The sequence below is a fragment of the Hoplias malabaricus genome, chromosome 3 (genome assembly GCF_029633855.1).
Source record: "Hoplias malabaricus isolate fHopMal1 chromosome 3, fHopMal1.hap1, whole genome shotgun sequence".
Taxonomy (NCBI): domain Eukaryota; kingdom Metazoa; phylum Chordata; class Actinopteri; order Characiformes; family Erythrinidae; genus Hoplias; species Hoplias malabaricus.
Window position 1 is genome coordinate 4,536,074 of NC_089802.1, and position 19,572 is coordinate 4,555,645.

The window sequence follows — 19,572 nt, forward strand, 5'->3', positions numbered from 1 at the left end:
TCAGTGAATTTAAGAGGTGTCTGTGATGTATGGAACTGTAGAGCTGGGTTCACACGCTATAAGGGGAGTCTGCAAACTTTTGGACACCATATGATATGGGAGACTATAGCGGCGGTGGTTCTTTCACTTTAAGGTTTGTCTACAAACTTATGGAGATGATATAATGTATGGGAGCCTAGAGGTGAGTTTACTGGGTATAAGGTGTCTACAAACATTTGGACATCATATGATATACGAGAATGTAGATGGGCGTTCATTCACCAGGAGGGAGTCTGGACATCATATGATGTATGGGAACTCTAGAGGAGGATTCATTGACTATAAGGGGTGTCTACAAACTTTTGGACATGTGATAAACAAAGTCATGCGCAGTACGCGAATCAACACATCACACGTGCATTCGTCCACAATCACTCTCCCAACGAGACGCCCCGCGGGCTCCGCTATTTTGCACGCACCCTCGCTTCCATGGCGTGCGCGTGCTGCAGGAAAGCAGTTTACAGATTAGTATTTCAGCATCTTAGCACGTGCGCTCGCGCAGGCAGCGTTTTTTCTGGTCAGCATCGGTCGCGTGCACTGAAATACAAAGAGCGTTGAATGGCATGGTTTTGATTAAAATGCATGGCATCAAACGTAAGCAAAATAAACGAATAAACTGGAATTGTACGTACGTGAAATATACATTCTGTTCACGTGCAACCCTATCTACATATCTGAATCAAGTCAATTCAGAGCGTGCAATCTGAATGGGGCACGCACTCCTCGCTCGTGTTCCTGTACAGTTGATGAGCTCGAGACTCAATTCTGCTCATGCGGTACAGTGTGCATGTGATGCGTAGAAATATTGTGCGTGACTTCAAAAGGAGCCTTCATTTCCTAAGTTTAGAACACAGTTATTCGCCTTATTAACTAGTTACCCAGTAAACATTTAGCCGTTGATTCAACGTTGAAGTAACGTAATGAATGTCTAATCAACGTTCTCTTAAGGTTGAAAATGAAAGTTGAAAAGACGTCCAAACACAGACATTGAAAAGACGACTATTAGACGTATTTTGGACGTCCATGGACGTTAATAATTGGTCCCGAAATAAATTACTTGCATAAAACGCGTTTTGGACGTCCACTGACGTTATCAATCGGTCACCACTTAACTAACTTATTAAGATGGATTTTGGACGTCCATTGACGTTTAAAATATGTCCTTGACGGACAGACTACTTTTAGACCTATTTTGAACGTCCAGGGACGTTCCTTGTTTACTGGGTATATACATAAATAATACAATGTATTAGCTACTAAGTGCTATGAAGCTGATATAAGTTAGGTATAAATGTAATATAATGGTATAAAACCTGTACAGTTATTTATTTATTTATTTACTGAAGCCTTCACTTTCCACACAACATTCATGCATTCATTAATATCAATATCAGACATTTTCCAGTAATGTCTATGTGGACATCTGCTTGCCTGTGTTTCTACGGAAATCAGAGACATTGTTAAGAATTTCAAAGACATTGAATTGTCCTGCTTTGATGCAATAAGAGCCTCTACTCTTCTGGGAAAACTCTACATTAGTTGCTGGAATATTGCTGTGGGTATTTAATTGCATTTAACCACAAGTGCATTAGTGAGGTCAGCTACTGATGGTGGCTGGTGGTTCGCTCTCTCCAAGAGAAACCGCAATGTAGCTCCACCTTAAAAAAGTATTTTCCTTTAAGGTACACCTTAAAAATATTTGAATTTACTCATTACAAATAGTTTTTGCAAACATTCTGATGTGGGTTTGAATGAACTCATTCACTCACTCACGTCTAGCAGGTCAAAAGATCTCCACAAGGGGGCGCCAACAGAACTCAAGTGCCTTTTAATGTGATAATGCTCAGTGACAATGTAATGTGCATCTTGTTCTTTCCCCTGCTTATTTGCCAGGGTCCTCGGTCACACGCCATATCCCTTCCCCCTCGCCCCCACCCCCTGCCGGAGAGTGCCCCCTGGTGTAGGATGTAGTGATGATTCCGGTGCAGCGTGTGCAGGCTCAGGGGCAGTTGTGGCCCGGCGAGCCCCCGCCGCCACCGCTGCTGTGGATGCTCCCGGGTCTGTGTCCACTGACCTCCGCCGCTCCACCCCCTCCACTCATCGTGACCTCCAGAGCTCCACCGATGCTGCGCTCTGTCGCCCGCTGGCAGCTGCTCTCCTCCACCTCCTCCTCCGCCTGTGAGCCCTTCATCCCCCTTCTGAGAGCGGCCGAACCCATGGTCACACCTTTCCCCCTGACCAGTGTTCAGGTAAGTGTTAACACTCATGTAATATAATCATATTTGCATATATGCAGTTTGTATAAATAATAATAAAAAAATCATAAATTCAAGCCCGAATTTGCATATGTTAAGTTTGCATAATGACAAAACCTGTTTGTGCAGAAAAAGTGCATGTTTCTCTTTGCATTTGCAAAACAGAACCATGTAAGGTGAGCTTACATCATTGCACATATATTTGCATAAGCCTCTTTGATGTACCTGCACAGATTATTTGCATATAGTTACTGTCAGGAAAATCCTTGTATCTCCAATGTGTCGTTTTTCCTTCCTCAACCTAAATTCAAAGCAGCTGTCACCATTTCAGCTGCGTGGAAGTTTCATGTGAAGTCACAGCACCAGTTCATGTGAGAACGCAAAGGCAAAGTTCAACCATTTAAAGGGACAGTGGGTAGTATTTTTGGCTTAATTTTTTTTCTTCAAAATCACAGTGGTGCTTCAGTGACCTGTAATAGGGAAAACAGAGTCTCTGTTATTTCTACTCTAGGCTCAGTACTGTAGACACTGCGCTATGTAACTTTAGTTGGAGAGTAGGGACCCCCACCCCACCAACCTTTAGTTCAGCACAGTGCTGAAAAAAGTGAATTACAATCTGCAACTGTAGAGCCCAGGAGCAAACATTTAAAGGAACAGGTGCTGAAACGGACTGTTCTGTTTAGACAGGTGTTGAATGCTGCTGTGGGCGCAGCAGGTAGGGTTGTAGTCACACAGCTCCAGTGGCTTGGAGGTTGTGGGTTCGATTCTCGCTCCGGGTGACTGTCTCTGGTGTGTTCTCTCTGTGTCTGTGTGGATTTCCACCGGGTGACTGTCTGTGAGGAGTGTGGTGTGTTTTCCCTGTGTCTGCGTGGGTTTCCTCTAGGTGACTGTCAGTGAGGAGTGTGGTGTGTTCTCTCTGTGTCTGCGTGGGTTTCCTCTAGGTGACTGTCTTTGAGGAGTGTGGTGTGTTCTCTCTGTGTCTGCGTGGGTTTCCTCCGGGTCACTGTCTGTGAAGAGTGTGGTGTGTTCTCTCTGTGTCTGCGTGGGTTTCCTCCAGGTGACTGTCTGTGAGGAGTGTGGTGTGTTTCCCTGTGTCTGCGTGGGTTTCCTCCGGGTGACTGTCTGTGAGGAGTGTGGTGTGTTCTCCCTGTGTCTGCATGGGTTTCCTCCGGGTGCTCTGGTTTCCTCCCACAGTCCAAAAACACGTTGGTAGGTGGATTGGTGACTCAAAAGTGTCCGTAGGTGTGAGTGTGTGAGTGAATGTGTGTGTGTGTCTGCGTTGCCCTGTGAAGGACTGATGCCCCCTCCAGGGTGTATTCCCGCCTTGCGCCCAATGATTCCAGGTAGACTCTGGACCCACCGTGACCCTGAACTGGATAAGGGTTACAGATAATGAATGAATGCTGCTGTGTTGTTTTATCCTTGTGTTATTTTGACTAATACTTTAAAATAAAGTAGCCACTAAATCATTTCTGCTGTATATTAGATTATAGAAGTGGGATTATATAAAGAGTACAATTTTGATTCATTTTTTGTGACAGCAATAACATGCTCAGGTTATTTACCAGCGTGGTTCTGAATGTAAATTCATCCACATTTGACCAAAAGAACATATTTGTACCAAGTATGTGTTTAAAATATAGTTCACCGTTATATAATGTGTCTGTAAAAATGTTCACATACAATGAGGATGAAATGTGGTTTTGTAGATTTCATTGTGATATTCTGATGTTGTCTTGTTGTATATAATGGACCTCTGTAAACACATAAGGATCCTAAGCAGTAAGCGTTTGTAAAAGAACACTGTATAACACGCAAAACACCCTGAATACAAGCAACTCTTTATGTGGTGAAATGTAACAAGTTTGACTTGCTCTGAGAAAAGTAGCTGATGTGTTCAGAGCTTATTTGAAGAACAAAGTCTTGTCCTACATTCCTTCGTAATGTTCATCTATCACAAATGTCTTCATCTCCATCAGTATCACACTTCATTTAACCTAATGAACCCAATGATTGTGCCACGGATGATGATAATTAGGAGTAACACTGGAGAGATCTGGAAATGATGAAGCTAAAACACTGTCATACATAAATATATACCGACTGTGCTCATGTGATTTGTGTTTACTGCAATATTAGAGTTGTTCTTAGCAAATAAAACACTAGGCCAAAGGGTGTGGGCACTTATTCATCCAATATTTCTTATGAATTAAAGTTAAGGGAGGGTTATTGTTAGGTTAACAACTTCTGTGTTGCAGTCACACAGCTTCAGGGACCTGGAGGTTGTGGGTTCGATTCCCGCTCTGGGTGACTGTCTGTGAGGAGTTGGGTGTGTTCTCCCTGTGTCTGCGTGGGTTTCCTCCGGGTGACTGTCTGTGAGGAGTGTGGTGTGTTCTCCCTGTGTCTGCGTGGGTTTCCTCCGGGTGACTGTCTGTGAGGAGTGTGGTGTGTTCTCTTTGTGTCTGCGTGGGTTTCCTCCGGGTGACTGTCTGTGTGGAGTGTGGTGTGTTCTCCCTGTGTCTGCGTGGGTTTCCTCCGGGTGACTGTCTGTGAGGAGTGTGGTGTGTTCTCCCTGTGTCTGCGTGGGTTTCCTCCGGGTGACTGTCTGTGAGGAGTGTGGTGTGTTCTCTCTGTGTCTGCGTGGGTTTCCTCTGGGTGCTCCGGTTTCCTTCCATGGTCCAAAAACTCGCACTTGTAGTTGGATTGGTGTCCATAGGTGTGAGTGTGCGAGTGAATGTGTGTGTCATCCTGTGAAGGACTGGCGCCCCCTCCAGGGTGATTTTCTCCTTGCACCCAATGATTCCGGGTAGGCTCTGGACCCACCGCGACCCTGAACTGAATAAGCGGTTAAAGGCAGTGAATGAATGAATGATGGTGGAAGGAAGTCCTAGGTCACAAATGCCAGTATAAATCATCTTGAAAGTACTGGAGAGGGTTCCCTCACTCCAGGAAAAGTTTTGCTGTTCCAGAGACCAGTGCATGGGGGATTTATACCCCTAGAGCAAACATTTGATACTGATTGACCATGTATTTAGCTACTCGGGGGCATCCTATTTTGCCATGTTTTCTATGTTGCTTATTAAGGAAACATTACAGCAGCAAAATGCACTAAAAGAAGTGTTTAAAAGTCTTTGGATATTTAAGGTAAACGGATTTTTATATATGGCCTAATGTACTTTTTAGAATACTGTAATTAAAAACAAATATCCGTTCATTGTCTTTAACACTTATCCAGTTTGGGGTTGCGGTGGGTCTGGAGCCTACCCAGAATCACTGGGCGCAAGGCAGAAACACACCCTGGAGGGGGTGCCAGTCCATTACAGGGTGACAAACACATTCACTCACACGCTCACACCTTTGGAGACTTTTAGTCGCCAATCCACTCACACCAACATGTGTTTTTGGGCTGTGGGAGGAAACCAGAGCACCTGGAGGAAACCCACGCAGACACCGGGAGAACACACCTCACAGACAGTCACCCGGGGGAAACCCACGTGGACTTGGGGAGAACACATGTCACAGACAGTCACCCGGAGTGGGACTTGAACCCACAACCTCCATGTCCCTGAAGCTGTGTGACTGCGACACTAACCTGCTGCTCTACCATGCCGCATTAAAAACACATATATTTAACTTAAAATAAATATTCAGTCATTGTAATATCAACATGACATTTGACCATACAACTCCACATTCTGTTTGATTTGTTGAATTCAATGAATTAAAGGGAAGTTGCCTTTTGGTGCCGCTGCCTCAAAGTCAAGTTCATAGAAATCTCGGTCGACAGGAACATTTCCTCTGATCTCCGTGATTCCAGGGCCGTGCGTCACGGGAGGGCGTTTGACAAACCTCCGATTAGGCCTCATTAAACCTCATTAAAGCTCACATTTTGCCTTGTCATGTTTCATAGTCACGGCGAGTCTTCGCCAGTCAGTCTGCAGCGCACTCCTTCCGTCCGTGTGTGCCATGGAGGGTAATGGACTGACCTTGGGTCAGGATTAGCATATTGGCCATTATGTTGAAGGGTATGAATGAGGTTAGCTGGGCCCAGTGTGATGAGTAAAGAGAGTGAAGGCGTTATTTCTTCATGCAGTTCTTCTCTATGACCACAGAGGCGCTGTTCTTTGATGCATCAGTTCAGAGGACATCTTCAATACCCTAAGGCTCTCTGTATAAGTGTCATTCAGAGTTGTGGGTCTCAACAAGCAATGAGAGAATGCGTAAGAGGGATAGTGTGTATGTGTTTGTATGTACACCGCATGGTATCTGATCTGCCTGGTCTTTGTGAATTTATACAAATCTGACTAAAATACTCTCCCCAGGGCTCATAAACCACTCTGAAGATATTTGCATAATCCTACAGGTTTATTAAATGCAGATAAACAGAAGTCAAAGTAAATAAAAAGAAGGAATCCAAGACTAGTAGATCAATCCAACAAGATAAACAAACCCAAAACAAGAATACAAAAGACAGGGTTGAGAAGCACTGCTCTAAGAACCACAAGTCAATCTACACCGCTCCTGAGAACTATTTTTGGCCCCATTTTGTTCTACATTTTTCTTAGCCTTTTATTTATTTACTGCGCCGTTGACTTGAGGTACATTCCGAGTACAAAAGGTGCTGGATAAGTTGACTTGAGCTGAAATGAGAAAGACGGAGGGAGACAGCCGTAGAGGAATAGTGCGCATCGTTTTTTTTTTTTTTCTTAAACATTGACTCTCTGTTGCATCGCGGTGAGCTTTGGGCTTTGACTGACTTGCGCTGTAGCGAGCAGATGACTCAGCTGGGGAGAGTGTGTCACAAAGTGGTGCTTCCAGCAGCTGAGTGTGGTTAATATTGAACACTGTGGAAATAGATCAGTGATAGAGCGGAGAAGTGACTCCACTCTACAGCACTAAGGATTCTCTTTACGCCTTCACCGCGCTCCAGGCACATTACGGGAAAATAACTGACAGAGCGCTGGAAAGTTCATACAGTGGACTCGTCTATTAGCAGGGGAAAAATAGGGAGGGAGTGTGTGTGTGTGTGTGGGTGGTGGTGGTGGCGGGGGTGGGGGGTTACTAAGTGTAAACCAATAGACTCCAGCTAAGAGTCTGCTCTATTTTTGTTATGCGCTTATGTAAGGGGGCAGATAGGATTAAATAGGAATTGCCACTCGTGATGTATTTCCTGTTTGTGTGATTGATCGGGAAATTTTGAATTCATAGACTGTGTTAAAGTGTTATTGAATGAACTGTACATACTGTAAATAAAGTTAACCGTCTTTACAAAAGGATAGGAGCTTCTTAGAAAAGCCCTGAATTGGATACTTGACAATAGAAAGAATAAGAACACACATGCACACACACCCACCCACCTAAACGCACACAGCCCGAACCCTTAGCTTCAGGCAGCACCATGAGAATAGATCAGATTCCCCTCAGTGTTTCACTGCCCATATTTGTATTCATGACTATCCCTGATATTGTCAATTCCATGGGTTCCGTTTGGCACCGTTTCCCTTTCTTCATGTTTTACAATAGATATTGTCACAAAGCAGATTTGCAGAATCATACGAGCAGGCCCCAAGTGAGAATGCCTCTGGCCCTTGGCTGTTGAAACAAGGAAACGTTGCCTTTGGCTAAATAAAGATCTACCATCTTCACACATTTGCCTTGCACTCAGCCCTGAAATCCCTCGGAGTCTGGATTTCCTGTTCACTCTCAGTCTACTCACAGGTGCAAGGTTGCCGCTTGGAAGGAGAAATAAAAACATGAAGAGATTCTAATATATCACTTATGTCAGTGCTTCTCCAACTGGTCCTTAGGGGCCCTGAGACCCTCAGATATCTCACAGTTTTGCTCCAACCCAACTGTCAGCACATTGGGATAGAGTTGAGAAGTGGACTGTCTGAACTGAGAGGCAGTGGATTTTGTTGTTCAGGGGGTGTCACTGACCAGATCATGCTTAAAATGCATCAAAAAAACAAAAAAACAAAACATTCATAATAGAATGACTATTGATTCCCTAAAGTAGAGGCTCTTCAGTCGATCCAACGGGACCTGCGTACAACTGGCATTAATGTGTGTTTGTATCCCGATTCATTCATTATTTATCTGTAATGGTTATGCAGTTCAGAGTCACGGTGGGTCCAGAGCCTACCTGGAATCAAGGCAGGAATACACCCTGGAGGGGGCGCCAGTCATTCACAGAGCAACACACACACTCACTCACACCTACAGACACATTGGGTCATCTCCGACCAACGTGTGTTTTTGGAGTGTGGGAGGAAACCGGAACACCCGGAGGAAACCCACGCAGACACAGGGAGAACACACCACACTCCTCAGGAAACCCACGCAGACACAGGGAGAACACACCACACTCCTCACAGACAGTCACCCAGAGGAAACCTACGCAGAGACAGGAAGAACACACCACACTCCTCACAGACATTCACCCGAAGGAAACCCACGCAGACACGGAGAACACACCACACTCCTCACAGACAATCACCCGGAGGAAACCCACGCAGACACAGGGAGAACACACCACACTCCTCACAGACAATCACCCGGAGGAAACCTACGCAGACACAGGGAGAACACACCACACTCCTCACAGACAGTCACCCGAAGGAAACCCACGCAGACACGGAGAACACACCACACTCCTCACAGACAGTCACCCGGAGGAAACCCACACAGATACAGGGAGAACACACCACACTCCTCACAGACAATCACCCAGAGGAAACCTACGCAGACACAGGGAGAACACACCACACTCCTCACAGACAGTCACCCGGAGGAAACCCACACAGACACAGGGAGAACACACCTCACTCCTCACAGACAGTCACCTGGAGGAAACCCACACAGACACAGGGAGAACACACCACACCCCTCACAGACAGTCACCTGGAGGAAACCCACACAGACACAGGGAGAACACACCACACTCCTCACAGACAGTCACCCGGAGGAAACCCACGCAGACACAGAGAGAACACACCACACTCCTCACAGACAGTCACCTGGAGGAAACCCACACAGACACAGGTTGAACACACCACACTCCTCACAGACAGTCACCCGGAGGAAACCCACACAGACACAGGGAGAACACACCACACTCCTCACAGACAGTCACCCGGAGGAAACCCACACAGACACAGGGAGAACACACCACACTCCTCACAGACAGTCACCCGGAGGAAACCCACACAGACACAGGGAGAACACACCACACTCCTCACAGACAGTCACCCGGAGGAAACCCACGCAGACACAGGGAGAACACACCACACTCCTCACAGACAGTCACCTGGAGGAAACCCACGCAGACACAGGGAGAACACACCACACTCCTCACAGACAGTCACCCGGAGGAAACCCACGCAGACACAGGGAGAACACACCACACTCCTCACAGACAGTCACCTGGAGGAAACCCACGCAGACACAGAGAGAACACACCACACTCCTCACAGACAGTCATCTGGAGCGGGAATCAAAACTGACCGAATGAAAAGCAGCTGTAAACATGGATTCTCACCTGCTGCTCCAGCTCTACTATCCACAAACTGAAAACTTAATGAAAGCATAAAGCAGGAAGGGAATCATCAGCAGCAGTCGAGGAAAGGGCTGAATCCTACAGCCACTGGGATTTCTGTCACAAAGCACCTTAGGAGCATTTACACCTGGCTTTTCATGTGGAGAAGTGAAATCTGAACATAATCCGATCACAGAAGCCTTAATTTCCAGGAGAAAACATGCCCCAAGGGTCCACTAAGTACTGTATGTTGAGGTTCTTCAAGCTCTATAAAGTATTTTAGACTCTGATACTCTTCTGAGAATACTTCATGCTGTCGATGGTGGAACATTGCTATAGAAACCGGTTGCAGTTAGCCACATGGACATTAGTGAGAAAATATATAAAAGGTCTGTCTCAACTGAGATCCACTTCTCCACAGCCAACTGGCAGAGGGCTTTATAACCTCTAGTCCATGCTGCACGATGGCACTGAGAATGGCGACCTTCGGCTAATGTGCAGCTGCTCGAGAGTGTCCTGTTCAATTGGTCACAGCTTTTTGATGAAGATTACAACAGCTGTGGATGCAATGAACCACCTGAGTCAGCAAGGGTTGCACCTTCAAGTGAATGAATGCTCTCACACAAATGCCTGAACATAAAATGTGCACAGAAAATATCTGACCGAGTCTTGGCTTGTGAGATGAAATGTCATGAAGTGTTGGAGGTTATATGTGTAGACGTACAGCACCTTGTTTCTCTGATTTGGCTTGAACTTCACTGTAGCACATTTGTGTTGGTGGGAGCCCCTGCCAGAACATATTCTCAGTGTTAACATGTACTTCATTAATTAAGTAACCATTCTGATCCTGACCAGAGTGAACATTTTCTCTCCTCCCTCTCAGTGGGAGCTTCCTTCCAGGCCTCCGATGCTGGGATTCCAGCCCTCTGCGGGTGTGGATCTGGTTCCTGTTTTTCCGCCTGTGTACCGCACCCTGCTGCCTGCACACTACGGCAAAGCCTGGCATGAGAAAAGAGTCCCGGACTACAAGGTAAATCACTGCAGTGCTGTTTTACTGGAATTTTAAAAAAGGGCCGATCTTGGATCCTTTCCCATATGTTCATTCATTCATTGTCTGTAACCACTTATCCAGTTCAGGGTCATGGTGGGTCCAGAGCCTACCTGGAAACACTGGGCAAACGGCGGGAACACACCCTGAAAATAGATAGGGACACTAGTCTTTCATGGTGCAACACAAACACTCACACAGTCACTCACACACTCACACCTATGGAGACTTTTGTGTCGCCAGTCCACCTACCAATGTGTATTCTTGGACCATGGGAGGAAACCCACGCAGACACAGGGAGAACACGCCATACTTCTCACAGACAGTCACCCGGAGGAAACCCACGCAGACACAGGGAGAACACACCACACTCCTCACAGACAGTCACCTGGAGGAAACCCATGCAGACACAGAGAGAACACACCACACTCCTCACAGACATTCACTCAGAGGAAACCCACGCAGACACAGAGAGAACACACCACACTCCTCACAGTCAGTCACCCGGAGGAAACCCACGCAGACACAGGGAGAACACACCACACTCCTCACAGACAGTCACCTGGAGGAAACCCACGCAGACACAGGGAGAACACACCACACTCCTCACAGACAGTCACCCAGAGGAAACCCACGCAGACACAGGGAGAACACACCACACTCCTCACAGACAGTCACCCGGAGGAAACCCACACAGACACAGGGAGAACACACCACACACCTCACAGACAGTCACCTGGAGGAAACCCATGCAGACACAGAGAGAACACACCACACTCCTCACAGACAGTCACCCGGAGGAAACCCACGCAGACACAGAGAGAACACACCACACTCCTCACAGTCAGTCACCCGGAGGAAACCCACGCAGACACAGGGAGAACACACCACACTCCTCACAGACAGTCACCTGGAGGAAACCCACGCAGACAAAGGGAGAACACACCACACTCCTCACAGACAGTCACCCGGAGGAAACCCACGCAGACACAGGGAGAACACACCACACTGCTCACAGACAGTCACCCGGAGGAAACCCACGCAGACACAGGGAGAACACACCACACTCCTCACAGACAGTCACCCGGAGGAAACCCACGCAGACACAGGGAGAACACACCACACACCTCACAGACAGTCACCTGGAGGAAACCCACGCGGACACAGGGAGAACACACCACACTCCTTACAGACAGTCACTCGGAACGGGAATCGAACCCACAACCTCCAGGACCCTGGAGCTGTGTGACTGCGACACCTACCTGCTGTACCACAGTGCCGCCCATTCCCCATATGTATTTTATATTATATTAGTATCCCTTAACCATGCCCTGCACCTGAGCTCACAGGTTCATCTCCTTGTTTTTGACTATCATTTATGATATTCTTTCCTTTGCTTTCTGCTGCTGTTGTTGCCTTTGCATTTGCTTGTGTATTATAAGTTTATATTTAATGTCATGAACATCAGCATGTGCTTCTCCGTCTCATATCAGATACACCTCCCTGCTTCTGAAAGCCCAGGAATTAAAAAAATTGACCTGAGGGGTGGAGCTTCAAAGCCATGAGCCGCATGTCTCCTCGCTCGATTTGGCTCTGATTACCTGTCAGTGTGCTCCCAGTGAGTTACACGTGGCAGGGCCACACTGGCAGGTTTAAACCCAGAGACAGACCTGAGAAGAGGAGGAAGCAAGGTTTGCTTGTGGTAAATGTGTCACTAAAAGTCTTTTTAGGTTGAATTTAATACATAATGCTTAATGAATGGTCTGAGAGTCGACCTGCTCCTGCCTCTGGTGTCCTCTTTTCTCGGGGGGTGTATAAACAGCCACAAATACTACATCATCCCTGTCTAAAGAAAAGCACATATCTGTATCTCCAAAATAGTAACTTTATAAGAGGAGGAGAACTTCCTGTGGAATTCAATGTAAAACAATTTTATGCCAAGTCATTTTAATTTTGGAGCATTTCTATTGGTCCATTTATCATAACATTTTTACACAATGTGAAGAACAGCTGCTGTGTTCAAATGATGTAGTAAACTGATAATCAACATTGGACAGCCTCGATATGCAAATGTCTCTACTGGCTGCCATTTATTTTGCCTACTTGGAAAATCACTGCAGTCTGAGATCAGAGAAAAAACAACAGAGAACAAAGCAACCTTTACTCATTGTTTTTCCCAACTTCTTTGTTCTGCTAAAAGCCTTTTACTTAAACAGCTCTAACTACTTCAGTGTGAACTTGAAATCTAAACTGATGCAGCACAAAACAGACAGTGGGTTGTGGGTTCGATTCCCGCTCCGGGTCACTGTCTGTGAGGAGTGTGGTGTGTTCTCTCTGTGTCTGCGTGGGTTTCCTCCGGGTGACTCTCTGTGAGGAGTGTGGTGTGTTCTCTCTGTGTCTGCGTGGGTTTCCTCCGGGTGACTGTCTGTGAGGAGTGTGGTGTGTTCTCCCTGTGTCTGCGTGGGTTTCCTCCGGGTGACTGTCTGTGAGGAGTGTGGTGTGTTCTCTCTGTGTCTGCGTGGGTTTCCTCCGGGTGACTGTCTGTGAGGAATGTGGTGTGTTCTCCCTGTGTCTGTGTGGGTTTCCTCCGGGTGACTGTCTGTGAGGAGTGTGGTGTGTTCTCTCTGTGTCTGTGTGGGTTTCCTCCGGGTGACTGTCTGTGAGGAGTGTGGTGTGTTCTCCCTGTGTCTGCGTGGGTTTCCTCCGGGTGCTCCGGTTTCCTCCCCCAGTCCAAAAACACACGTTGGTAGGTGGATTGGCGACTCAAAAGTGTCCGTAGGTGTGAATGTGTGAGTGATTGTGTGTCTGTTTCTGTGTTGTATCTGGCGCCCCCTCCAGGGTGTATTCCCCGCCTTGCGCCCAATGATTCCAGGATAGGCTCTGGACCCACCGCATTGCATTCATGTTTATGACATCACAACCATGATAAAGACGGAAGTTGGCATTTTTTGTTTTTTTGACTGATGAGAAAAGTGTATTATTATTATTATTATTATTATTAAAGGGTTTGCATGGGACACACTTCTTAAAAACCTATGATGATGAGGTTTTCCCTGATCTGGGCTTTTAATAATAGTTTCTGGAAGAGCACAAACCCATTCGAAGCAGGTGCACCCCTTTGCTAATAGCATTTTGTTATGGTATTTTGCTTTAATTGTAGCTTTGAGCACAACAATGAGGGTTTAGGTAATAGATTATTTTCCAGTGCTGAAGGTTAATTAAAACAGTCCTGCAGTAAATTAACACTTCTTCTTGCAGCACAACTATTTGGGGCATATACTACACCCACTGTGTGGTCACTAATCGCAAAACATGGCAAATGTGTTGTAAAAGTGAGATTTACTGTTTCTCTTACGCTTTTCCGTTTATTTTACAGGTTTATCTTAATAACACCCTGGCCCTGGAGACCACCTGGATCAGCCCAGAGGAGGTGGGAATTTTCCAGAGGCAGGAAAAGCCAAGGCTGATGACGAATCAAGTGGCAATGAGCATATCCAGGCCAACCGCCGCCTCCAGGAATTTCCACACTCTTCTCCTTACGCCCAGGCGGGTTTCAGGTAGGAGGAGGAATTTTCTAATCCTCCATTCTCTCGGCCTGGCCACTGATGGCCGCTGTCAAGCCAGCTTTTTTAATCGAGGGGTTTATCGCACCCCGCTTCTATTCCAGGCCCTTCTAACAAGTTTCTGTTCTCCTGGGTTTAATCCCCTCTCTTTTTAACTGCATGTAAAGCTATCTGGAGCCTGTCAACTTTCGTTTTACGGTGCCCCTAAAAAACATTAGGGCTGCCTTGCCGTCTGCATGTTAATGTGTGGGAGGGGAAGCGGTGTGATTGGTGCTTGTGAAATCAAACTGAAAATGGCCACATTTTGTATCTCTTCAGGCATAAATTCTCCTTGCAGCTTCAGTGTGTGACAGTGCCGCGCACCCACACCGTAGACTGATCTTACAGAGGACAAATGAGAAATCCATTTAACTGCAGGAGCCTGTATGTGGGCCCATTATGCCCAGTATTCAATGTACACCCCGGCTTCATAGTAGTGACTGGATCATTTATAGTAGTTGTCACTGTGGTGTTGGTTTTACTCGTCTGTTCATAAAATGTGGACTGAGATGATGATTGGCTGCTCACAGAGATGTGATCCACAGGTTAGGCTTCGACTACCAGCCAGTGCAGCTTCACCTACATATGTAAGAATCAGAGGCGATTGCTCTAAGACTGCAAGGGAAGCTCAGCTTGCCCTAAAATGTCAAAAAATAAGTGATCAAATATATACTGTTGTGTGTATATGTCATTGAATAAATATGCACTGCAAGGCGATTAACTTTTGTTCAGAATCAGCTTCTTATCACTGGTAAAGACGCGGCTTTCCTCTCAATCATTCCCGCAGCTTCACAGTGCTTTAAACAGTGTGGCCACAGAGTTCAATAGCGAAGCAGCGAAGAGCATCTCTGGGGGTCTATGGGGCAGTGGGCTGGCCTCGGCTGGCCCGGATGCTCAGCTTCTGCATGGTGATTGGATGATCTGTCTGAGACTAAATCCCTTTTTGATTGACAGCGTAATGAACCAATCAGCGATCCTTTGGTGTAAAGATCCGTGGGAGCATAAAATTTTCATTCTGTTCTGAGTTGAACCTGAGACTTTCTTATTCCTCTTAGCAGCATTTTCTTTGTTAAAAACGACTAGCGACAAATCGATCTTCTATTTCTGGTGGGTTTTTTTGTAGCTGCTTGTGTTTGGAGACTGACTTCTATCACTCTTTCTGACTTCTATCGCAGTTTCTGTCCAGCGGGTGCTGCTGAGCCCCTCCACCGTCACAAAGCACTCACAGGGGGACACACTTCACATGGGCCAAGGCCGTTTAAGCAGCCTAGCTCTGCTGGTCATTGAGAGGACACTAGTCAAGTCCCTGGAAAAGACGCCTTGTTGGTACGACAGGGTCACAGATCATTTTCTTGAAAAGGAACGGAGGGTAGAATTTACGTATAAATAAACTGACACATTTTATGACGTAGGACGAAATTGAGCTTCCCCTCCTTGAAAGACCAGCATCCGCCACTGGTAAGAATGTAGTAGTTGACATATAATGTATACACACATGTTCTGATATTGTGGTGCTTCTTACATAGAGTGCAGAGACCTTTGAGTCATTCTACATCCTCACTAGTTTCTGTTCTCACAAAGCTGGACCCGTAGTAGTTTCCACCAAAGCAGGACACACATTTCATTAAGACCCAGAACTCTGTTCACTCATGGAAAAAGCGATAGAAACAGTCCCCTACAATATTGAAGCAAATCTTTCACACCATGGAACAGGTTTCTTTAAAAAAAGAGTGTGTTTAACTGTTTAACACTCATTGGAGTGGTAGGAAGCCATTTGATGTATCTTCAGGGTGAAGTGACCTTATAAACTATAGCTTTTAAAAAAGAGGCTGCATTAACATTTCATCGTTGCTGGAACAAAGCAATTTAAACTGTTTTTTTTTACATAGTTCGAAACTACCAGTTATCCTTCACACCATATGAATATTCCATGACGAATGGAGTGAAGATAGAAACTTCTCAACCCAAAACAAATGGGTCAAACCCAGCAGAGACAGACAGAAGAGAAGAAAACTCAACAACTACAGCATAGACTTAGCAAAATGAGGCAGTTCACTGAGAGGTTTTGAAGCTAAGGGTTAATAAGTCTCAGGTGAGTGTTGAAATGAGGGAAAGGGCTGTAATAATAGGGCAGCAGCGCTGAGGGCTGGAGAGATGTATACACTCTATAATTCTACATTCATTGTCCACTTTATCAGCTCCACTGACCATGCAGGTGCTCTCTGTAGTTCTACAGTCAGGCTGTAGTCCATTGGCTGCTCTGCATACATTTTTAACCCTAAGAACCCTATAATAGCTATTTTGCTATTCCGTTTTTTTTTCAGTGCTTCTTTCAGTTGCATTTAAACAGTAATTATGTGAAATAGCCATATTCAGTATGTTGTTTTATTTTCTAATGTCCCTTTGCTACTCAAATATGTAATCACTTGAGGTTTTCAATCAATTTTTCTATAAATTTGTCGTGTTTTGACCAAAATTTTACCTAGTGCCTGCTTTTTTTTTCATTATTTTCAATGTACAGCCTTGAAATCATACTCCCACATCGGATATCTTCACACATATTGTTAGTGTGAGGTGTCTTTTAGTTGAAAACATAAGCATTTTTAATGCTAATTTATTACATGTCATATTACTGTGACAAAATAAATTTGTAGCATCAGACGGACATATTTTTCTTGAAATTCTAAGCTCTGGGATGTATGACTGATAAAGTTCTGACAGTCACAGCAGGCCCAGACTTTCAGGAATTTATTTCAGGGCAAATATGGACAATATCTCAACAAATAAAACATATTTTGGTACTTTGGCAGTTTTCTCAGATGCGGATAATATTTACAATTATTTATTATTATTATAATCTTTTAAAACATGATGAAATAATGCTTGTTTATTTAGAATACACACAATAAAGAATTATTTAAGCTTTTTAGTTTATATTTGTTGATCTAATGCAGTATTATTTGATGTGAAACCTACAAAAACCTAGAAATGGTAGGATCTGCGCTTTCTAACGGTATACGGAGCTCACAGATGCATTCAGATATTCAAGACTTACAAAGCTGATTATATAAGTTGTGTTTTTAACCCCGCAAAATGCGGAGTTCGGGTTCATTACCCTCTTTCATCCTTCTACTTACCTACTCTTCTGCAATAGTGACCCCAATATATGACGCAGAGTAGGTCATATGAGGGTTAAATTCAAGGCAAAATGGGTTGTGTTTAGTAGACAGTGAGTCTGATGTAAGTAAAAAAAATGTAGCAATCAGCAAAAATTTGAAGTGCAAATTAATAACAATAATCATATTAATAATAATAATAATAATAATAATAAAATCAGCTGTTTAATGGGTTAATTTTGAAGCAGGACAGAAGGACTGCGGTGTTGAAAGACTTCCTGAACAGTGTTCCTCTGTAGCACTTGGAGTACTTCCAACAACAGGATTTTAGGACAAAAGACAGAGTCGGAGAAAATAGAGTCAGGTTCGAGACACACCTGCGTAGTTTAGTGGCCTGTAATAGAGCGCAGTCCTGCAGCAGGCACCTGGGTGTGCTCCCTTCTGTCCCCTGTAGACTCCTATTCACAGCTGGACAGAGATGGATTAGTTTGCAGGTCCACTTGTGTGATGCTGAAGGATTAGTCCTTGAGAGATGAAAAGTTCACTCCTGTGGAGGATTTTGTCTCACTGTGAAAAAGACTGTGAAATACTGAAGGCTTGGAACACAAGCTGAGACGTGACTGTGCTTTCGATGTGTTCCTGTGTGTACACATGGTTCTTCTTTACATCAGACTGCACATCACGGCACTTTTTGAAATGTATCCTGTTCTTAGTACATTTTTGAACAGCAATAAAGGTCAAGTGCGTTGGTTCGAGTCCGTTTAGGTTATATTTACTAAGCCATATGTACAGCAGGCCTATACATATATGCCGAATTCATTCAGAGAAGCACTGTCGGTTGCACAGATGGCTGCTAACTTTGGTGAGTAATTCACTTTTACGGCACTGTCCTGAAATCAAGGGGGAGGAAGGGAGATGGTTTCCTACTATTCTCCAAATGTTACATTCTCCCTATTACAGCTCAGTGAAGCGTTACGAAATTCTACCTCGTGTCTCCTCAAATTTATACCATCATATGACTGCACAGTGGAAAACTGTGCAACATTACTAAGAAAAGCTGCTCTGTATCTGACATTTGCATTTGGAAGCTGATATATTTTCATGGTGCAAACAATAGTCAAACATTAAACATGTCAGCATCAGTTGTGTGGCCTTGGTCATTTTTCTTTATCTGGATTTGTCTAGTGTGATCCCTATCACTGTTCCATCCATCTGTGGTTGGGAGTTAAAGAGATTGCAATTGCTCTCTCCCTCTCTCTCTCTCTCTCTCTCTCTCTCTGTCTCTGGGAAAGTTTAAATGTACTGCTAGCCAGTAAAAATGTCTGTGTGTTGATGTAACAGAATTGATAATTAGTGTTCTTCTTCAAGTCTTCTGCTGTTTATCGCTGCATTTGTTGCAGTTTAAAAAGACCCAGTGGCTGTCTTCATTTGTCTTGGAGGAAGCCCATGCTGGTTTTCACCCTTCCAGCTTCTTAGCATTGGGTATATGGTATATGATCATTTGAATCAAATAAAATTAACTAATATTGACAAATTAGAGGGCGGCATGGTGGCGCAGCAGGTAGGTGTCGCAGTCACTCAGCTCCAGGGACCTGGAGGTTGTGGGTTCGATTCCCGCTCCGGGTGACTGTCTGTGAGGAGTGTGGTGTGTTCTCCCTGTGTCCGTGTGGGTTTCCTCCGGGTGATTGTCTGTGAGGAGTGTGGTGTGTTCTCTCTGTGTCTGCGTGGGTTTCCTCTGGGTGACTGTCTGTGAGGAGTGTGGTGTGTTCTCCCTGTGTCTGCGTGGGTTTCCTCCAGGTGCTCCGGTTTCCTCCCACAGTCCAAAAACACATTGGTAGGTGGATTGGCGACTCAAAAGTGTCTGTAGGTGTGAATGTGTGAGTGAGTGTGTGTGTGTGTGTTGCCCTGTGAAGGACTGGCGCCCCCTCCAGGGTGTATTCCCGCCTTGCGCCCAATGATTCCAGGTAGGCTCTGAATC

At 45.2% G+C, this 19,572-nt stretch overlaps 1 protein-coding gene across 1 annotated transcript in view; it reads left to right on the plus strand.

Annotated features, from left to right (window-relative positions):
* Nucleotides 1-2,012: 2,012 nt before the first annotated feature.
* Nucleotides 2,013-19,572, plus strand: part of tcerg1l (transcription elongation regulator 1 like) — a 134,955-nt gene continuing 117,395 nt past the window's right edge. The window contains exons 1-3 of the mRNA XM_066665255.1: nt 2,013-2,288; nt 10,712-10,858; nt 14,253-14,433. Coding sequence (XP_066521352.1) covers nt 2,013-2,288; nt 10,712-10,858; nt 14,253-14,433 — 604 coding nt within the window. The remainder of the gene's footprint in view (nt 2,289-10,711; nt 10,859-14,252; nt 14,434-19,572) is intronic.